Here is a 24,004-nt window from a genome sequence, read left to right as displayed (position 1 = left end):
ATCCTGCATAAGACAGAATTTGCAACCTAAGTGGGCAAGAAAAATAGCAAAGATGTCAAGAACAACTATTAAACTTCTTAAATGAGCCCACAGTTATCTGGAGACAAACATCCTCAATCTTTCCTATTTTCTTTCACATCTCCCATCTTTTAAAAATATAATTTGTCATTTTGCTATACCCAACACTATAAGGACCAACTATTTAAGCGCAGCCATTTAAAGAAATTATAATAGAAAGTTATGGAACAGGCAGAGAATCATTTGAATGTTTGCCCTTGCTCTGGCATGTGAACGGTATGTTAAAAAAGATCTTCATTATAAATTAATTCAAGCATTTCAAATTTTTCCATATTTCCAACTGGTGCTTAGACAGCCTCCAGGTCTGCTGTCAACATCTTCAGCCTGTACACTGGGTTATCATTTCAAATTTTAATGCATATAAGACTTAGAGTAAGAATGACGGGTTCTGCTAAAAATGTGAATTTCCTTTGCTCTCAACCAGAGATACCAATACACTAAGTCTGAATGGGGCCCAGCACTTTGCATTTTTAACCAAACCACCAGAGTCCTGATGTAGGCCACCCAAGGGCAGACTCTAAGACGTTACTCTAAATTACTGTAGAAAATATCTTAACATAGTTAACAATGTAGTACTTTCCTTCATGATCTTCATAAGAAAACAGACTGTCATGGCAGATAATGCTATGGCTTATCACTAAAGGAATATACTTTGACCTAGTTTTCATCCACCCTCAACAGAAGAGAGTAAAATTTAAAATAAATGGCATAGAGCCGGCGGACAGCCTTCTGCTTGAAGCTACAGTGGTGGCCGGAGAAACATTATCAGCAGATAATAGCATTGATATACAGGTACAAAATGAAGAAAATTACCTGAACATACAAAATATACAAACCTAATTAAGACACCCTGAATTTGTACTGAGTCAGAGGAGACTGGGAATGGAGAAAACCAATAAAATCAGTACAAATTAAGTCAAGCCCCAATTTACATCAGCTTAGATCCAACACGGGGGGTGAGGGGAAAAAAGCTCTGAAATAATATGATTCCCTCCGAGCAAGGTCATTCTCAAACATCTGTGGATACGACATCAAAGAGCCGATGAAAAATCAGACCCTCGGAATTCTCTGCTTTTCCACTTCTGAGCTTAAAATGACATCTATTGGTGGCTTTGCTGAATAACTGGTCGGGAGCTACAATAGGGAACTGCTGGGACTTTGCTGTCTCGTTATCATCTGTTTCCCTCTCATAACTCTCAAAAATTATCAAGCTGCAGTTCCACAATCTTAAACTTACTGAGAATATACAGAAGTAGGCTGAGACCCTGTAGAATAAGTGTATTTAACACCGATTGAAGCTTTTGCAAGAAAAGGGCACTCTGAGAATAACCTGATCCTATTATTCTTACTTGAATAAAATTTTAAAGATTGCAGCTTGGGGTGAAAAAGATGAAGGGATTAAGAAGTACAAATTGGTAGTTACAAAACAGTCATGGGGATATAAATCACAGCATAAAGAATACGGTCAAAAATATTGTAATCACTATGTATGGTATCAGTTGGGTGTAAGACTTGTCAGGGAGATCACTTTGTAAGTTATATAAATGTCTAACCACTATGCTGTATGTACATTGAAACTAATATAATATTGAATGTCAACTGTAACTGAAAATGTTTTTTAATTAAAAAAAAAAGATTGTTGTTTGAGAAATAGACATGAGCCAACCCCCATGACGCATTCGCATGACCCATCTACGGCACGGGAGAGATGCACAGACTCTGTAGTTACTAAAATGCCGCTGACCTTTCAGAGGTAGGATCTGCACAGTTCAGAGGATACTTGAGCTCAATGACGTCTCCATTCTTCTCTTTCAATTGCCCGTGATGTTCCATGTAATACTGAACCAACTCAGCCAAAGTGGCAAACTTCTCCCCTCCATACAAGTCATAGTAATCACCAGTGTTCTGAATCTTGATGTGGGTGACAGCTCCATTTCTTCTAAAATAGTCCATTAGAAAGGTGGGAAGAAATAAACAAATAAAGAGCTGCACTAGTAAAAATGGATCTCATATTCATTATCAGATTTTACCTAAAATTAAAACGAACGCAAGGAACGAGTTTACACGCCCCCTGTAGGAAATGCAATGAGCGAAAAAACCACACAGCCAATGGTTTCAACACAAAGGGCTCTGTTTATGTCTCTTTCTCTTGTACAACCATGCTTTGAAAGTCTCACTTACCAAAGTGCGTATATTAAATGACAATAATTTTTATCATCATTAATCAAAACACATATAATTAAGCAAAGACACATCTACCATATAATCCAGTAAATAGACACCTAAGTATCTTACCCAAAAGAAATGAAGCTGTACGGCTACCAAACGTCTTGTATAAGAATGTTCATTGCAGCTTGTTTATAATAGAAAAAAAATTGAAAACTCAAATATTTATCACCAAAATGAACAAAGAGCTGCATACTCATGCAATGAAATACCACAGAGCAATAAAAAAAAAAGAACCACTGATACATGCAACAACATGGTTGAATCTTAACATTATGTTAAGAGAAAGAAGCCAGACGGAAAAGAATACATATGGTATGACTTCATTTATACAAAATTGTAGAATAAGCAAAACTAGTCCACGGGGATAAAAATAAGAATAGTGGTTGCCTCTTTGAGGGACAGAGATTAGAAAAGGGGCAAAAAGAAACTTTCTAGGGTAAAGGAAAAGCTCTATATTTTTGACTGCGGGTGTTGGTTACATGAATATATACATTTGTCGAAAGTCTTCTCACTGTATACTTGATACTGTGTGTAACTGTATCTTTCAAAATCATTTTAAAGACACATATAATAGACAGTTTCCAGCATGAGATGGCTAATATATTATTCCACTGAGTTGATATAACACCAGCCAAAAGTTTCTAAAACGGTATTTTAGTTAGCCTAGGCAGTCTTTGATTTCCATTTGGTTTTCTGAACTACTAAATACATCTCAAAGACACCCATTATCACCTAGGTAGACCCAAGGGGTCCGGCAACCCCAAGACAGTCACCACTGACTTACATTTATTTTTAGTCTGATCCTGAAGCATGACTGACGAAGCCTTTGGGAAATATAAACACATTTTTACTAAAGAAAAGGAAAATGAGGAACGAAGGAAAAGAAGAAAAATCGTCCCATAATGTCCCATAATGTTAGTGACAATATCTACTTTTAATTTTTGGTGACAACCTTTTCCAGGGGGTAAGAAAAGCACTTCGGGTCACTCTCCTCCAGCTACACCTGACTGTATTTTAACAACCGAGCTTTCAGTTTCTAGCTTTTACTTAATTACATAACACAAAGACATTCAGGTAAGGACTAGATCGATATACAGCAACACAGAAGCATCGCAAAGACGTGATACTGCATGAAAGAAGCACAAAGCAAAAAAAAAAAAAGACAAAAGAAAAAAGCACAAAGCAGAATGACATGCTTAGCACATACCACTTACGAAAATTTAAGAACACGCACAAGTAATACTATATATGATTCATGATAGACATACACATATCTGTGTATTTTATTATAAATATATTATTCGTATATTATATCATAAATATAAGTACTCTTTTAAATGAGATAGACGAAAACTCATGATAGTAGCTGCCTCTGCGGCAAAAGGAAAAACAGGATCGAGGGTGATGAGTAAAGGGAAATTTTGCTTTATTTTATATTTTAATTGGAAGAAAAAAATGACCGGCAGTATATACAACATGGGTGATTGCAAACAAATGTTTGTATTTTTATGAATTCTATCTCAAAATTAAAAAACAAGGTTCTAAGAAAAAGAATTTTAAAATCTTTAAAAAAATTAAAAGAAAAAAGAAAAGAAAAAGGAGGATCTTCTGTGACTAACTGAATGAATATAAGGCAACATAATCATCAATTTTTCAGCATGGAAACAAAAAAGCTAGATCATCTGCACAGAACCAGAACGATAAACATATCATATATGCATGTGCACACACAGACACGGAGGCACACATACATATACTACAGTATCTATAACGTACAGCACATATCATATATAAAGAAAACATAAAAATGAAACTTGGTAGTGTTGCAGAGTTGTTAAAAGTACTGGTTCTAAGACAGTTCACGAAAAAAGATATACGAGTGGCCTTTAAACTTATGAAAAGATGTTCAGCTTCCGTCAGAAAAAAATGAAAATTTAAATTCATTGAGATACCCCTTCTCACCCATCATGAAAAACTTAACACTCAACTAGCAACACTGTGGCAGACCAGTTGCTCTCATCCATGGCTGGTGGGAATGCAAAGGACAGTCACTACAGGAGGGATTTGGAAAACTGTACTACATGTACTTTTACTCTGTGCCCAGTCACCTCCGTCCCAGGAATTCACCCTGAAGATGCATTTCCAAAAGCACAAAAACACATGCAAAAGTTTATTATATTCATTGTGGCATTATATATCATCGTGAAATACTGGAAAGAAATCCCCAATATTTGTAGAAAACTGTATAAAGTTATATGCTATACGGTTGCTTAAAACAATGAGAAAGAGCACTAAAAGATGTTTGTAGACGAAAAAAGTAAACTACAAATAAATAAATTTAGTGTTCTACTTCATGTGTAAAAAGAAACACGGAAGAATAAACCAGAAATTAATCAGAATGGTTACCTACAGGGATAGACGGAAATAGGGTGCAAGCGGTAAGGGATAAGAATGAGATTTCTCAGAACAGACCTTTTAACATATTTGACTTTTAAATCTTGAAAACATTCCACTCATTCAAAAAATAAACACAAGCCGATAAAGATAAAAAACAAAACAAAACAAAAAAAACCTGAATACATAACAAAACACTGACTACAGAATGAAAGAAATGAATCTAACTTTGTATTAAGTTCGTAACTTCACGAAGAATGAATTCCTGTAACTTTTGCACATGGTGCTGACCGTACACCCTTAGTGGGCTATGTTCTGAGAACAAAGGGACTCCAAAGAAATCATGAACTTTACTTAATGGGTTTGTAATTGTAAATGAGGGTGGTACAGTCGTTGTGGACTTATTTTTGTATTACGAGGTTGGGCAAAGGAGGCCCTATACGCTGATGCTGCTGTAAAACAGGCTTCTCCCCACAGGAGAAGAGAAACACAAATACGGAACGGGATAAGGTGAGGAAGCTGGGTTGAACTGAAATTATGAGTAAGAACACTTGGTTTTAAATATATACATATTTATTTCCCAACTCTGTCTACCGTTAAGGGCCCAGAAGCAACGACACTCCAAGAGCATAAACACCAAAAGATGAGGCAAGCAGATACCATGTGCTTCCTGATGCGAAATAATGGGACAGCTTCAAAAGCCATTAAGGAAATAATGAGGGAGATTTAAATATGGACGATACATTAGATAATATTATTGAATCGATGTTTAATTTTTTTTCTATCGATGATACTGCTGTTCTACAGGAGAATGTCCTTGTTCATAGGACATGCGCACTGAAGTATTTAGAGGTAAAAATAAACATCTTGCTATCTGCAACTTATTTTCAAAAGGTGCAACTTATTTTCAAAAGCATATAATACACACAAATGCACACTCATAAACAGGAAGAGCGAATAGGGTAAAATGTTAAGAAGTAAACAGAATGCAGGTGTTTATTCATCTTTCAACTTTTCCACAGGTCTGAAATTTCTCAAAAAAAAAGTTGAGGGGAAAAACCCACCAATTCTGTAGTCTTGGCTTTGCCGCTTACCAGCTGTAAGACTAGCTTACTAACTTAACCTCTGTGCCTCAGCTTACACGTTGGATAAAAGTTAACAGTGGTACTTATTCATAGGTTATTGGGAAAACTAAAATAATGTTTGCTATCATCATCATCATCATTATTATTATATAATCTTCATCTGAACTCTTACAGATCAAATGTCACGTAACTTTAGGTTTGAAGTCTGTACTGGCAAAAATCCAGAAGACTCAAGAAACTCATCTGCACGAAAAAAAGCACTTCCCAAGTCCCAAAGGGATCCTAAATAAATCTTTCAGAACACATTTTACTTACATCTTTATTTTAAAAAAATAATAATAAAAGCAAGTTCACAGAGCAGTTCAGTTCTAACTCCGGGAACGAGCTAGAGTAAGGAGAATGCGTATATAAGAGTAAGTCAAGGGTCGGGCGTGGTTAGTTCTTGGATGAGAGACCACCTAGGAATTCCGGGTGCTGTAGGCAGAAAAAAAAAAGTAAGTCAAATTCGAGAGAAACTCTCCTATACTTGCTCAAAGAGACAAAGAACAGGATGTTATGTTGGCCATGCTGTTCAAAAAAATTTAAAACACATGAAAAACAACCCAATGTCCAACAACAGAGGACTGGATAAATTCCGGTATCTTCACACCATTCGAATATTATACAGTCATTAAAATTAACAATTACATCTTTAAGTACCAGCTTAGAAATTTAAAAATGTTGTAAGTTACAACATAATACCTACATTATAAAGCCATGGATGTGAATTCTAAAAACACACAAACCTGATATTGTTCACACTCGGTACAAATGCAGTACAAGTATGAAAACACATTCAGGAAGGGCGCATGCCAACCTCTCGATGACGGTTTTCTCTGGGGAAAGAGGGAGGGTTCTGGGACTGGGCAGGGGAACACACGGGACCACAACTTCCTCAGTGATGTTTTATTTCTTGAAAAAGACAAGTGATCTAAAGAAACTCTGCGAGCCTTTTTCCAACTGAGACATCAACGGAAGGAAAGGGAAAATGCAGGGAACCGGGTTCGGGAGGAGTGGGACCAGGATGAGTGGAATGACCCTGGCTTAGGAACTGGTCATACTCCATTCCGACTCATCCTCAGCGGCCTCTCAGAGGAGAAGAAATAGCCATCATCACACTCCTTCTGCTGAATTCCCCAGCCTCTCGCTCTCAGGGGGCCCACCCGGAGCCCCACAGCAGCTTGCATCAGGTCTGATCTGTGGGCCAGGCGCCCCCCGCCGGGCAGCAGGCAGGCCCTCGAACTGTGAAAGAGGGTGGCGAGGTGTCCAAGTGTGGTTCCGACATGACCTGCCTGGAAAACACTCTGAGGAGTCTCTCTGTTCCGTCCAACTTACCTAACGGAAAGTGTGAAGTCTCCAGGGTTACTTTTACTGGGCCTTGCCAAAAAACTGCCATCAACTCCTCTTGTCAACAGTAGGTTTTCGGCCTCCACGCCAGTGATATTTGGGTGAAACCATCTTGAGAGAGAGAGAGGAAAAGAGTAATGAAAAACAAAGGATTCTGTCAGTACTACTTTGCATACCATCACGGATGAAATGCTTACGAGAAGAGCAGCTAACAAAACACAAATCAAGACCTTCTCTGCCCCTTTCCCCTCTTCTTCATGGTCACCAGCCCCTCCTCGCCTTCCCCTCAATGGGGGCCTGGTTTCACACCAGCACAGTTGATGGGGCAGGGGCAGGGTCGGTGGGACCGGGGCTGGGGGTATGCGCATGAAGCCAGTCATTTGGCGGACCGAGCTCAAAAAGACAGTCCACATGGTAAGGAGATTGAGCACATGGAGGGGGACTGAACACATACAGGAGTAAATAAATAAGCTACTTAATAAATAAGCAAACATACTGAGGATGATGGGAGCCGAGTTTCTCACTGTTGGGAAGGAGATACAAATAGGGAAAGGAAGAAGGCGGGGTTAGATTGGGATTGGAGATATCGATGCAAACCCTCGTTTTCAATATATATATGGAGAGAGATATATAGACACAGAAATATAGATGCGAGTTTCTATATACATAGTTTCCTAGCTCTCTTCTGAAAGAGACTGGATGCAGTGACACGCCAGTGGCAATCAGCATACCTAGCACCCTTATCTTGGTTTCTAAATATAGTTCTCCAATAAAAGAAATGGGTTCCTTGGATAAATAGCTGATTCCAGGATTGGGGCTGTAAACGTAGGTGAGCTTGAAACATCTGACTGTCCCACAGTATGAAAGAGCCCCAATGAGGACATGACAACAGGATTCAGGTGCCAGCTCGAAGGGCCTCCCACTGGCCAAACTAGAGACAATTTGTACCTCAAAATAAGCAATATATTAACAGATTATAACCCATGAGTAAAACAATAAACCAAGAATCCACACACATATTAATTTAAAAAAACCAAGGTTCTTCAAAAAATTAAGCATAGAATCACCATATGAGCCAGAAATTCTACTTCTGGGTATATACCCAAAAGAACCTAAAGCAGGCACTCAAGCAGATATTTGTACATCCATGTTCTTAGCAGCATTATCCATAATAGCAAAAAGGTAAAAAACAACCCATGTCCATCAACAGATGAACAAATAAACAAAATATGATTATATACATCAATGGAATATTGTCTTAAAAAGGAAGAAAATCCTGTCACATGCTACAACATGGACGGACCTTAAAGACATTATGTTAAGTGAAATATATCAGTCACAAAAGGGCAAATACTATATGATTCTACTTATATGACGGACCTAGAGTTGTCAAATTTGTAGGGGCAGAAAATGGAACGGTGGTTGCCAGGGGATGGGGTAGGGAGGGAATGGAGAGTTATTGTTTAATGAGTACAAGAGTTTCAGTTGGGAAGATGAGAACGTTCTTGAGATGGATGGTGGTGATGGTTGCCCAACAATGTGAATGTACTTAATGTCACAGAACTGCACACTTAAAAATAGTTAAAATGATTTTGTTATGTATATTTAACCACAATTTAAAAAAAAAAAAAAGTACATGGACAGAAATGGAAAGCCCTCTGCAGTAGAATCACAAAGAATCACATATAATAAATATAAAAGGAATAATAGAAAATTACCATTTGGCAACCATCACATTAATAGTTCAGGCAAGACTCATCGATGGAGGCTAGACCTAGTGGGTGGACATTTCAAGAGGGACAGGATATTGACTACAGATCAAAGAACCTCTCCACAAAATGCTTATTAATTACTTGTTAATTAACAAGTAAAAAATACTAATCAACTTCACAGTGGAGAATTTGACAAATACTATCTTAACCAACTGGTAAAAGTTAACATCACCAGTTATGGGTTAAACTGACATCACGTGCCACCTGACATCACGCACCAAGAAGAACAGTGGCATTTCTGTGATGTTCCTGCCAACAATGCATTACCTAACTAATTATGAGCAGCCCCCGGCAAACTCTGAGTGAGTGACATTCTACGCACTGGCAGGTACTCTTTAAAAATGTCAAAACCATGAAAGAAGGGAGGCGTGTTGGGTCAAAGAATTATCCAGATTACCGGCCAAGAACAAGACGCAAGGAATACAATGCATGATTCTTTCTGGACTGTGTCATGAACCAGAGAGAAAGGAGACAAAGGGAAGGGAAGGTTTCTGTTGTTCGTTTGGTCTTTTGCTATAAATGACGTTACAGAAACAATTTGAAAGGGGGATAGGAATTTGATAATGGTGCTGTTAACATGTAAATTTCCCTGACTGTGATGAGTGTACTGTGATTATGTGTGTGCGCCCTGATTTTTAGGAAATACACGTGGAAGTATTTTGGAGTAATCGGGCATTATGTCTGCAACTTACTTTCAAATAGTTCAGAATAAAATTATACACAGATATGTGTATGTGTGAGTGTGTGCACATACATGGGGGAAGGCATACGTGGTACGCCATTAACTGGTAAATCTGGATGAAAAGTAAACAGAAGTTCTTTGTACCATTCTTGCAACACTTGTGTAAATTTGAAATTATCTCAAAATAAAAAACGTTTTAGAAAACACGCAAATAACAAAGTCCACCGTGGATGACATCCGCTTCAAAAAGTTCTTCTCTAGTTTCCAGCAAGATTTCCTTCGTGAACTCCAAGACACTCAGTCTTGTAGTAGGAAGAGCAATTTCTAAAGTCAAATTATCCCGGACCTTTATGGGCTAATTCAATGCACCCAGGAACATAAGTCAATATTAAAGGTGAAATCCTGGTACGGACAATCAAATGAACTTTTAAGAAACTGCTCGACAAATATTGGCCCACTTAAAGTGTTTTACGACAGTGAAGGAGAAAGACAGCACAGAGGTGAACAGCTGTCACAAGTCGTGCATTAAGGCCATGGCCAGTCCCCTGCAGTGTTGTGATTAGGGCTGTGGTCACACAGGCCTGGGTGCACAGCTGAGCTCTACCACTTACTAGCTCTGTGACCTGGGTGAGTTCTTCCCACCTCAGATTTCCTCATCGGCAAAATGGAAATGATAGTTCATTTTAAGAGTAAAATGAGAATCCATAGAAGAGAACATTATTCGGCCATTAAAAAAAATGAAGTGCTGATAAATGCTACAATTTGGATGAACCTCGAAAACATGCTGAATAAAAGAAGCTAGACGCAAGAGGCCTCATGTCATATGATTCCACTGATGTAAAATGTCCAGAATAAGCAAGTCCATAGAGACAGAAAGTAGATTAGTGCTTGCTTAAAGAGGGGGGAATAACCAACAGGCACAGCGTTTCTTTTGAAGTGAAGAAAACATCCTACAATTGCAGTGATCATTGCAATATGTGAATATACTAAAAACCACTGAACTGTATACTTTAAATGGTTGAACTGTATGGTATGTGAATTTTATCTCATTAAAGCTTTAAAAAAAAAAAAGAATGAACTGGGATAATGAAAGAGACGGCTTATTAAATTCATTCATGCAACAAACACTTACTGAGTACCTATCCCAGGGAAGGCATCCAGGCACTAAAACACAACAGTTAATAGAATAACATCTCTGTCCTCAAGGAGCTGTCTTTTAATGGAGGAGAAATACAATAAAGAATATTCTAAAAATAAATAAAATGTCAGATGGTGATAAATGCTACAAAGAGGAATAAAGCAGCGAGAGGGAAACAGAGAGTGAGGTGGATGTCATTTATATAGAATGGCTGGGAAGGACCTCAGCAGTAAAGTAACACTTGATCAGCCTTAGAAGTAGTGAGGCAGCAACATGCAGACATACGGAAGAGCATACCAGGCGAGGGGAGGAACAAGATCAAGGGCGCAGGGGTGGAACATATTTGACATGCTCAAGCATGCAAGAGGCCAGAGCGGTAGGAGCAGAACGAGCAAAGGACAGAAGGACAGGGCATGAGGCCAGTGAGTAATGAAGAGCCAGATGATGCAGGTCACTGTAAAAAATTCAGCCTTTATTTTTTTGTGAAATGGGAAAGGACTGGAGGGTTTTAGGCAGAAGAGTAACATGATCTGACTTAAATTTTTAAATCATCTTTCAATCTACCGTGCAAGGAGAGCACACAAGTCAGTTAAGAAAGCTACTGTGATAATCCAAGCAAGAAATGATGGTGGCAAGGACCAAGGTGGCAGCAGTAGTAATGATAAATAGTCCAACTAGGAATATTTTAAGGGTAGCCAATGGGATTTCCTAATGGTTTACATCTGGGATAAGAAAGAAAGGAAAAAAAATTATGACTCTTAAGTTTTGGGCCTAGCCAATTAGAAGGTTGGAAGGACCAAGCTGGAGATGTAGAATCAAGTGCTGGATTTTGTACACATGAAAGCTGAGATGCTCAGTCATCCGAGTGCCTCGTACCTACTAAGCACTAAACTTCAGATGTTGTTACTGACGATCATAACATAAGATTGTTCTCACAAGAAATCAGAAAAAAAAAGAAAAGCAAGAATCTAGGTGTAGTCGATTGACGTTCCCATTGTTTATATTAACTGAAATTTATCTCACTTTTAATTTTTCATATAGCATCTTATTAGAGTTTGGGGGAGGATCTAAATATCGCTCTGAATGTCCTAGAGAAAAATCACAAGGCTGAGATCAAAAGGAAAAAAATATTAATTTGCTTTTCATTCCGAGAGCTTGTCAGAAGATCAAGACAGAATTTTACCCGGGGGAAAACTCAACCTCCATTTATATGATATCTATCATTCCAGCATCCAACACTTTTGCATTCAGTATGATTACTTAAACTACCCAATATTTTTTAAAATCTTGTCCACAGCTTCTTTGATCTGTGGTTCCCGCCCAAGTCCCCACAGCCCTAGGGAATCAAAAAGTAATTAACAGAGAGCTTCCAGTTATTTATAACTTTTCAATAAGTATAATGGAAATCTTACTTTAACCTTCAATTTGTCTACCTACATGAACTAATGAAAATGTCAAATCTCTTTTGCTTTTGACTGCATAACAATTACGTTACTTGGTGTGGTAGTCTGAAGCTGAGTGGCACACATGTCGTTTTCTACCAAGAAAAAAAAAAGGGGCAAACTGTTATATAATACAGTTTTGGAAACAAATTTTTTCAGAAAATTAAGTTTATGGGTGAAAAGGCTAGGAATCGTGTGTGGCATATGTGACGTGTGTGGCATGTGGTGGCAAAGCCTTATGGGTAGGAACACGGACTCTGAAGCCAACTCACCTTGGTTCAAATCCCAGCTCTGATGTGAATCTACATATTACCTGGGAAAATTAACCCAAAAGAAGCATCTTGACACATAATCTAATGAAACTATTAGAGTTCAAGAGAAAGAAGGAAAAATCCTCAAGGCCTCTGGGAAAAACAATTAAATAACTTACTACAGAAAGCAAATTAGGCTAGCATCAGACTTTTCAAAGCAAATATACAAAGCAAGTGGACGAAGAGACCAGCATTTTTTAAAAGCTTAATGAAAGAAAGTGTAAACCAAAAATTTTATATCCAGCCAAGTTATCTTTCGACTATCAAAGATATAGAAAAACAGGTTTCAACCTACAAGAATTAAGAGAATGCTGTACTTGTCAGTCTTCCTTGACGAATCTACTAGAGGATAAGCTTTATCTAACCAAGTGGTAACTAAGCAACATCCACAAAATAACTGATGGTGAGCATTTAAGAACATAAAAATGTACACGTAAGAGTAAAATAAAGATGGAAACGGGTAGAAATCCTAACTAACGTACACAGTTATATATTGTCAGTAAAATACTGCAACTAGAAAATGGTAAACGGAAAGGAAAAATGAAAGAAAAATTCACTGTATAGGCAATAGCTAATAGATGGGTATTAAAAGATAATGAAAAATCCGATAAGCTAGATAATAAAAATTAGATAAAACAGAAAACTAGGGATATTCAAAAGATGTAAGTACAAATGTGACCGCTAGAACAAAAATACAAGCCTTCCTACATAACACACAAAAAACTTTTTTCAAGAGTAAATAAACATCTTAGAAAAAAAGAATATACATCTTGTAATACACAATGCAAAGAAACACAATATATATAATTATAAAACGTTATGACAGAGTTGACACCAAACCTGTCATAAAAAATGCGAGTTTGTTACCTATTAACAGAAATCAACAATCCATAACGAAGATACAACACTACAATTATTTATCAAACAGCGCAGCAATCAACTTTATAAAGCAAAAACTACACCCTGTTTCTAATTCTAATAAGATTCTAATTATTCTAAAATTAGAATGAGGGTTATATTGTGGTATTTCAAAAATACCCGAACCTACAATTACCGGAGTAACCCTTTTCCTGTTTACCCCAAAATAACTCACGGATTACAATCCTAACCTAGCCCCCAAAGTCTGCCATGAAATATCTCACTTTTATTAATATTTTCGCATCACTCTAGTATATCCACAGTCTTTGGAAACAAATGACATCATTCTATTTATAGCATTCTGTTTTTAGTAGTTCAATCGCTGAAAATGTCAAATCCTAGAAAACGTAGCATTCCTACACGTGACGTTAAACAAACACTGGCAGCGAGCTGCATTGTTTTTTCTAAATGAGAAAATAATGAAATGAATAAAAGGAGAATAATTTTTATCTCCCCTCTACAGAGTGTGAAGTGTTGTAGCTCTCTCCCTTCTTATTCCATTATTAGTCTTCATTAAGTGAAACACTGCAGGCCCAGCAGTTGCTTCATCATTAAATACGGGTCATCCAGCCTGGGCCCCATGATCTATCTGCTGATCTGCTCCGACTGGCCCCACCGTCCTCTCTTCCTAAAAGAATTTCTCAGATTTGTACACCACCTCAGCACCAAGATGGCAGTCTCAAGTGCAATATTTTCTCCTTCCCTCAAGATCTTTTATTTGGTCATCCTGATTTTCATTCCCACCTAATCTTTCCTTATCTCAGCCAGCTACTTTGGGCTTCTCTAATTTTTTATAGAATCAATATCCTTTTGGATCTTGTTGAGAAGAAAAATCTTAACTTTCTAAAAGCTTTTTAATTCATTTATTATAATAGCACAGATAGGTATGAAACTCAAAACAAACAAAACAAAGCCCAAGCTTCTCTTAGAATCTCAGCAGCACTCTTCAGAAGTAACTATAGTTAGCAGTTTCTTAATCTTTAAGAAATGTCTCATGCATACAACTATACATACATACCTACATGTACATGGATATAAACACACTACTGCCTCCATGCCCACCTGTGTGAAATACACACCCACACAGAATCTTCCTGATCGACACCCTGATTTTTTCACTTACTACAACTTGAAGATCTTTCTATATCAATACACTCTTTAATAGCTACACAATATTCCATTGTATGAATATGCCATCCATAATTTAATCCCTATTCTAGGACATCGATACTATTTCTACAGTTTTGTTGATAAAACAATGCAGAACATATCCTTTAAAATCATCTTTACACACTTTTAAAAGTATATCTATAAATTTTTAGAAAGAAAATTGCTTTGTCGAGTTTTTTCACTTTGATAAATTTGCCAGACTGCGCTCAAAAGAAGGTACCAGTTTCAACTTCCACTAATTGAGTGTGAAAGTCCCTGGTTTCTCTCACTTTTGCCAATACTACATCTATTAACAAACTTCTTCATCTTTGTCTATCTGTTTCACGGAAAACGGTACCATTCTAGTTTGCATTTCTATTTGAGACTAAGCAGTTTTTCATGTTTTCAAAGCACTTTTTTCCCCCCTTTTCTGTGAGTTGCCAATTTGTCACTGCTCATTTTCTACTGGATGTTTTTTTCTTACTGGTTTATAGGAGCTCTTGATATAACCAGAAAATGATCCTTTATTATAGGTGTGACAGATATTTATCTTAGGGGGTTTTTTTTTGTTTTTTTATCTTTTTACTCTGCGGTATTTTTCCCTCCACAGAAATTCATCTGAGCATGATTAAATTTATCAGATTTTTCCTTTACGGCTTCTGGGTGTCTTGCCATGCTTAGAAAAACTTAACTCATAGTATTGTTGTGAGACAGAAATAAATTAATGCTTAGCACAGAACCAGCCTGTAGAGTTTCACCTTGGGGACTAGAAATTTAGTTTTCGGTCAGAATAAAATACAATAAAATCACAGATGTTAACAAGATCCTGCAAGGCATGGCCCTTACTTAACTCTTCTGTTCTGGCAACCTCTCTGTTTTCCTCAAATGTGCCACACGTGGCCTTTGTACGTGTTTTTCTCCACATTCAGACCCCACCCCCAATCCTACCTTCTCAGTGGGTGATACCAACAGGGGTTCTAATCACACACTTCTAATTGTCAGGTCAAAGGCTAGACTAGAAGTTCTGTGAAGCTATCTGTTTCTTCTCCAATGCGTGCCACCAGCCCCTAGCAAGGGGGCTAACACTTTTATAGATATACTTTTAAGACAAGTGGTGATCTCTTTAATAATAAATAATAAATATTTATTATTCCTTAATAAATATTTGTGGCTGGGAGGGAAGGAAGAGAGCAGCCTTGGGGTGAGCTCCCACCACTGCCCTCTCCCACAGGCACATGGTTCCCCATGTGATCCCGGGGGGGTCTCAGAAGAGGCTGTAAAGATGACTCCTGCATAGTCAGGAAGAAGCACAGATATCAGCTGGCAAAGGCTCTCTTCTTAGCTAAAATATCAAAATTTGGTGTTTCCAAATGCATGGAGAGGTTCTGGGACAAGTCTGTGGCTTATGCACAAGGACCCTAGACATTCGCTTTGGAAATTCTTGTTAAAATTACTGAACAGCACACAGATAGGGAAACATGTCCTCCTCAGTACCACGAACCAGGGAAGAATGGACTGAGTACTAGAAATAATTGCTGAAGGTGAGGCTAGATAACCACACTGACACCCATCGGGTAGATAGGCAACAGGAGATAAGGCAGGTGGTGGTCTCTTTACCCCTTTATTAAACAAATTATATTATTTCATTTACAACTTATAATTATACCTATCATGTTATTAAGAGTGAACAGAAGTGAGTGATGTTTACAGGGGAAACTCAGTAACCAGCACTTAGCACAAAGTGCTACACAGAGTAAAGGAGGGCTTAATAAACATTAGTTATCATTGTTATTATTACTGGTGGGTGATATGCAGAAAAGATTCTTCTCCATAATTATGCAAGTTTCACATAAGCCATTTTGAAATGGTATCATTTATGTTACACCGCCTTTTCATAAACAACGTCATGGCTCAGGGGCTGTCCCTACATTATTTCAAAGAGCACATAATTAGAAATTAAAAGTTTTATTCCATAACCCATCTATTTGAACTTTGATAGATTGTAAACTCTCCTTCCTTCGCTATTTTCTTCAAAAAGCATCTGTAACTACCAAAAATTATTTTCCAATTGTATATTTAATACTTGTGTCCCACCACCAACAATTCTGTGATTCGCAGTATGCTTGTCACTAATAAGGTACAGTTAGAGCTCATCCAACCCTCGAGATGTCAGTGAGGGTGAAGATCAGAGGAATTAACAGAATCGATACTGTATTGCAAGGCTGGTCTCAAGGGTTACAAACAGTTGTAATACTGGATACTGAGGCTTCACATCTCTAAGACTCACCCCCATCTGCCACCGACTGTGAATGCAAACAGAAGTTAGTCTACAATAAAGTTATGTAAATGCACCTATATTACCTGAAAGGAGGGGGAAAGGCAAATTAGCATGACTCCATTTGAGTTGTATCAACAAGGTGATTAAGACAGTGATTCCGGACAAGATGGGAAAAAAACTGAAAAAGTTTCCAGTCCTCCCCATGTATACAGTAGGCACTTGATGAATGTCTGCTGAATGAATGAATTTGAGGGAAGTGAAGAAAAACCAGGTAGAATAAAACACCAAAAGGAGGGGCGTGGAGAAAAAAGTCACAAGGAGAAGATGGAGAAGAGGAAAAGCCTACTCCTTGTGCTCGTTCTTAACATCTGCAAACCTGCCAGCCCCTGACAAACCATTCTCACCAGTCATCCTCGGAGCATTGTCTATTATTTATCAAGGATGTCAGGTCATAACATGGCCCAGGTGGGTACCACCCATTTCACAGAAAAAGTTGAATGCACACACACGCGCGCGTGCACACACACAGACCCTAACACTTGTGAAAAAGAGCCTCAAATCAATGTCTAAAACAAAATAAATGTATAAAACAATTGAGCCCTATGCCGAGGAAACTTGAAGAAATGAAAGACGGAATGCCCGCCTGCGAGAGAGTTTACAGCCTATTTGCCAGGAAATCACACCAGAAGTTGAATTCCCACATTACAGAATGCAGATTCTGCAAAGGCTTAGTTAGCTCTGAGGCTAGGACTGTGTTTATGGCAAGTGAGTCTTTAAAAAAAAATGCTGATGAATCAAAAAAAAAACCTACAATGATGCTGAATATTTGTTTTATCTATGCACCACCACCACCACCACCCCCGCCCAGTGATGTGGGGAACAGTCGAGCAGGCCAAGTAATTTCAGGAACTTATTTTCAAAGCTGCTATGCTAAGAAGGGAGCTTAGACTAGGGATCCAAAGTCTAATTTCAGTTTCTTGCCTAAATATAAAGTGATACGAGATGTATCTTTCTTACCCGCTGCTCCAGAAAACTCATTATCTTTGTCCTTGGGGACAAAGTTTATAGTTTGGTATGTTCTAAAGATTACAAGAATTTTCCACTTTTCTAATTAAATTTTAATATTCTATAGGAAAAACATAAATCATGAAGAAGGGGCAGTAGATAGGGACAAGCATTCTAAGTAACAGAGGCTAGAAAAAGGTTAAGGCAGCTTTTTAATGGTAGTGGATGGCTGTCTTTGTAAATCGCTGCCTTCTCATGGAGTTTCTTTGGTCGGCATCTCTGCCCTGACAACGGGGCAACAAAGGAAAGTGCCTCCGAAAATCCTTCCACGAATGGCTTTTACCCTAGTTCAAAGCCTCTCCCTCACTTGTTTGCTCTCCCTGAGTCCACTCCTGCCTCCAACAACCCTTCCTTCACAGAAGCCAGAGGGATATTTTTAAATAGATCAGCTCATGCTACTCCCCTGATCATATCCTTCTATGGTTTAAACTACAATCTCAACTGCTCTCCACGGTCCACATGATGCTGAGGACCTGAGAAATCCCGGTGTGGTCTAGTCTCCACCTACGTTCCCAGTTCCGTAGCTCCTCCACGTGCTCCCTTCTGTTCTTCGAGCACTCCAAGAACTCCCCCCACATCACACTTGCACACTTGCTGTTTCCTGAAACCTGGAACACCCGATCCTAGCACAGTGCCTGGCATTTAGTAATCCCACGATAAACAGTTCTTGAATGAATAGATCCATGTTACATTAGAATGGATCGATGAGATGATGAAGACTTGGATTTAGAGCCCATTATCTTTAAAATAAATGTATTGCATGTGTGTATATATGCATGTGTGTATGGACGGCCAGATACATACAGTGTGTATGTACATGTATATCAGATACAAGTACATATGGATTCTAAACAGTATACTCTATACTGATAAATTGCAATTTCTGTTTTGTATTACCTTAATCGAACTCATCTGAGGCTGGTATACAAGTCTGTCTCCCTTTCTACATTCAATGCTCTCTGCAAACATGAATCATATCTTTCAAATTTCAATGCTGCCAAGGACCATAGCACATACAAGTTTGCTAAATGCACACAACCTTCTAAAACTCAGTAATGAACTGGGCTGCATTTTAGGGTGTTTGAATCCATTTCAAGAGTCTCAAACCCTTGGTTGCAGTCTACCACTCTCACAGAATCTTCCAAACGTCAGTAATGGCCTTTGCGTATTACATGCCATTGAGTCGGCTCCATCTCCCGGTGATGAGTGACGTCCACAATGTCTTGTCCTCAATAGCCCTGCTCAGCTCCAAGAGACTCCTGCCTATGCCTTCTTTGATGAAGTCAATCCATCTCATGTTTAGCCTTCCTCCTTTCCTGCTGCCTTCTATTTTTCCCAGCATTATTGTCTTTCCCAAAGGGCCCTGCCTTCTCATGATGTACCGGAAGTGGGACAGCTTCAGTTTTGTCATTTTTGCCTCCCGGGATGTTTTGGGCTTAATTTGCTCTAGGACCCACTTGTCTGTCAGTGGCGGAGCTCTCCTCCAACACCATCTTGCAAATGAATCAACTTTTTTTTTTCTATCAGCCTTTCCTTTTCTTATTTGCCTTTCCTTTCCTTAAAAAGGTCAGCATTGAATAGCAAGTGGTGTCTGCTTTTTTTTGCTTAAGCACAGTGTCCTCTATTGTTCTGTAGAGTAACAAATACAAACACCAGTTGGCTCTGCTTTTCCAGGATCTTGTGTGACTAACAGTCTCCACACTGAGCATGTGCGAGAAGGGTAAGTAATCTTAGCAGTGACCCCTGCACTTGAGCTACTCTGTCCAAAAACCTGAGCTTACAGCGATTGGGATGCGACATTAATTAAGACATCCTAGTTTCAAGTGGAAAGACACAGAACTGTTATTTTTCAGCCAGGCAAGTTTATTTACTTACGAGAGATAAACAAACATGACCACCAGGGAGAGCCTGGGACAAAATGTACTTGACCTGCTTATAGATAAAGCAAAAGCCAAGAGTCTCAGAACAAGCTAAATTTTCTGCTCCTCTCAGCTCAAGTCGTCGTACGTTATCTTTCAGAGGAACAAAAGCAAATGTAAAGGATGTGCCATATGCTGAAGGAAGACGGAAAATACAGCAATTTTTGTCAGCTGAACGAGGCAGAGTAGGGCAGATAAGCAATCTCAACATCTAAATTCAGCACTACTACCACTAAATTACCCAGGGAAATATCATTTAACTACTCAATGCCTTCCTCTCCCTACTTATGATCTATGATGTTGAGAGGTATCAGTACACTGAAAACATTGACATTTTAACTGCTGAATGCATACAAAATCTAGATCATAAGCACATGATCTAGATTTATCAAAAATAATTTTGATAATTAAGCAAAACAAAACTCAGACTACTACTTGTCATTCCGGAGTCAGCTCATATGACCACCTCTTCAGAGAGACTTTTCTTAAATCCCTTATCGAAACTAACCACATTGTCCCCATTTCTATTTTATTTATTCATGTGTTTGCCTACTCTCTCTCAGCTGAAAGAATAGCAATCTTTGTCCATCTTACTGCTTTATTCTGCCTGGTTCAATAACTACTTGTTGAATGAATTAATACTGAGTTTTAAAATAATTTGAAAAAGAAGAACGAAGTTGGAAGACTAACACTCTCTGATTTCAAGACTTATTATAAAGCTACAATAATCAAGACCATGTGGTATTGGCATAAGAATAGACAAACAAATCAATGGAACAGCAGAGTCCAGAAATAGACCCACATATAAATGGACAACTGATTTTCAACAGAGGTGCAAGTTCAATAAAGACGGAATTTTTTTTTTTTTTAACAAATCTTGCTGAAACAACTGGATATCCATATGCCAAAAAAAGAATACGCGTCGCACCTCATACCATATAAAAAAAAATAACTCAAAGTGGATCAGAAACCCAAACTATAAAACTTGGAGAAAACATTTGAGACCTTGGGTTAAGCGAAGATTTCTTAGAAAGGACACCAGAAGCATTACCCATTTTTTAAAAACTGATAGACTGGACTTCACCCAAATGAAAACCTGTTCTTCAATTACAATCTTAAAAAAATGAAAAGACAAGCCACAGACTAAGAAAATATTTGTAATTCCGATAAAGGACTTGTATCTAGAATAAAGAACTCTTGTCTACGGCCATGCTACCCTGAACAAGCCCGATCCCATCTGATCTCAGAAGCTAAGCAGGGTCGGGCCTGGTTAGTACGTGGATAGGAGACCACCTAGGAAGACCAGGTGCTGTAGGCGTAAAATAAATAAATAAATAAATATAAAATAAAGAACTCTCAAATCTCAATAAGAAAACAAACAAATAAAAAAGAGGGAAAATATCTGATAAGATAAACAAGTCAGTAAAGATAGATGGTAAACAGGCAAATGAAAAGATGATTAACATTACTCACCAGGAAAAATACAAACTAAAACTACAATGAGATACAAGGACACATTCTCTAAAATAGCTAAAATTTAAAAACTGACCATACCCACTGTTGATGAGTATGTGGAAGAACTGTAACTCTCATACCCTGCTGGTGGAGATGTAAATGGTGTAACTACTTTGAAAACCAGTTTGGCAATTTCTGAAAAAGTTAAATATGCATCTACTGTATGATCCAGCCATACCACTGATAGATATTTACAGAAGAGAAATGAAAGCATATGTCCATATAAACACTTGTAGATCAATGTTCAGAGCAGCTTTTATTAGCGATAGCCAAACTCTAGAAACAACCCAAATGTCCATCAACAGGTGGATGGATAAACAACTGGCAGTATGTCCACACAATAGAGTATTACTAAGCAATAAAAAGTAGCGAACTATTTAACATATACTACAACGTGGATAAATCTCAACATAATTATGCTGAGCATAAGAAGCCAGACATAAAATTCCATTTACAGAAAAGGCTAGTAAATGCAAATTAATGTATAGGGACACAAAGCAGAATAGTGGTTGACTGTCAAGGAACGGACTGAAAAGGATACGAGGAACCATCTCAAGCAGTGATAGAGATGATATGTTCCTTATCTTGACTGTAGTGATGGTTTCATAGGTGTACACATATGTCAAAACTTATCAAATTGTAAACTGAAATATATGGAATTTATTGCATGTCATTTATACCTCAGTAAAGCTAGTTTAAAATAATAAAACAGACCTACAATATGAAAAATAATAATTATTCCCAATTATACGTATTATGTTCGTAATTTGACTTTTTTGGTGGCACACATTTCTTTTTTATAATAGGTGAGTCAGGGAGGGCTGGAAGAAAGGAAGAATTAGTCCATGTGAAACTGTCATCTTTACCACTTGCTGGTTGGCTATACCCACACTTTCCTGCTTCTAGGCTAACAAGCTGGACAATGTAGGGTCTATTACTACCCTGCCCTTCCCCACCCCCAACCCCCAGTCTTTTGTCTCCTAAAGAAGCAGATCCTCACTTGTCTGGAAGGGCAGACACAGGAACAAAAGTCTCAATGACTATCTGACAGATTAAAGAATAGACAACTGTTTTATTTAAAAGCTCCCTAAAGAATTACAACATTTGAGGCTATACACTTCTGTTGAAATGCAGTTATATATTACCCAGATGTGTATGCACTCGTCAACCGACCTGTCCAAATCACTCACTTGCTAAGTTTCCAGTTTTCTTTTTTCTCAATCTTTTCCTTCCAGGTCCATGAATGAATAATGTGCAGGTGTATTTTGAGAAGACATTCTAATATTTTGAAAAGTCTCTCATTCAAATAATGCTAACAGCTTAAACAGCTTTTCAAATGTCTGAGACAGTGCCCATAACAGGACAATCAAAGACTAAACGATGAATCTTATATGTGAATGGTATATAAAGAATGACGATATGAAAAAGCAAGACCACCACCTGAAAACAACAGGTCACACTACTGTTTAACAACAAAATTAAGGCTTAAAAATGATTAGCAATAATTATAAAATAATAATAGCAACATAGTGATTAACTGGGGATTCTGGCTCCACCACTTATTGATTGAGTGACCTTAGACAAGTTGCCTAACTACTGAAACTCAGTTTACTCATCTTTAGAAAGGGGATAATAGTAAGGTTATAATGAAGATTAAATGTGTCAGGCTTACAGTAACAGCTTAACAAATGTCAGCTATTAGTATCATTGCCCTGAACTTTCAAAGCATCTCATTAATTCACTCATCCGCCTTCTGACTCAGGTTCAAATGCTGTCATTTATCAGCTTGCTACTTCTGAGCCTCAGTTTCCACATCCGTAAAACGGGGATAATGAACGTTACCTGACATTTAAGGTTGTGGTAAAGGATTAAATAACTAAAGATACAGCTCCCTTCCCTCCCATCTCTCAAAGCGAAGACTGCAGAGGAAGGAAATACTTCTAATAGCTGCAGATACAGTCAGTTTTTCCATTTCTGGCACGTGAGGAATGGGGGTGGGGGGAAAGGAGATGCAAAGACGCATAGAAAGGGGTCAGGGACCCTGAGTGAAGCCCCCGAACGAGCGCGAGAGGCAGTGACCTCAAGCAGCTCCATCGCCGGGGGCCCGGCCCCGAGCAACTCCCTCCTCTTCCCTCCCGAGTCTGGGGCCCAGGAGCCTCCCCAAGTGAACGGGGTTATTTCGGAATCACCATGAGGCAATTCTCATGAGGCAATGGGTCAGGAATGCGGCGCCGAGCCGGGCCGCTGGCGTCCGCCGTTCCTGTGGCGGCTCTACCTGCCCCAGTCCTGACGGGCACCGGGGGCCCGGCCCCGAGCAACTCCCTCCTCTTCCCTCCCGAGTCTGGGGCCCAGGAGCCTCCCCAAGTGAACGGGGTTATTTCGGAATCACCATGAGGCAATTCTCATGAGGCAATGGGTCAGGAATGCGGCGCCGAGCCGGGCCGCTGGCGTCCGCCGTTCCTGTGGCGGCTCTACCTGCCCCAGTCCTGACGGGCACGGCATCCCTTGGGCGGCGGGAGCCGGAACTCGGGGAGGCAGGAAATGAATGGGGACCCGAGGGGTGGGAGGGCGGTGGGGCCGGGCCCCCGAGCCGGGAGGGTCAGAAGTCTGGGACGGAGCCTGCCCCGAGACCCCGGACGGGCG

At 38.8% G+C, this 24,004-nt stretch overlaps 1 protein-coding gene and 1 pseudogene across 1 annotated transcript in view; one reads left to right on the top strand and one right to left on the bottom strand.

Moving 5' to 3' along the window:
* The window catches only part of PTPN11 (protein tyrosine phosphatase, non-receptor type 11), a 73,871-nt gene that overhangs the window by 49,611 nt on the left and 256 nt on the right, over positions 1–24,004 (bottom strand). The window contains 2 exon segments of the mRNA XM_025044477.1: positions 1,823–2,017; positions 7,161–7,283. Coding sequence (XP_024900245.1) covers positions 1,823–2,017; positions 7,161–7,283 — 318 coding nt within the window.
* On the top strand, positions 21,046–21,164 carry LOC112477284 (annotated as a pseudogene).

Source organism: Pteropus alecto, unplaced genomic scaffold, assembly GCF_000325575.1.
Source record: "Pteropus alecto unplaced genomic scaffold, ASM32557v1 scaffold113, whole genome shotgun sequence".
Taxonomy (NCBI): Eukaryota; Metazoa; Chordata; class Mammalia; order Chiroptera; family Pteropodidae; genus Pteropus; species Pteropus alecto.
The sequence above is the reverse complement of the archived record's forward strand: the minus strand, read 5'-3'. Positions and strand labels throughout refer to the sequence as shown.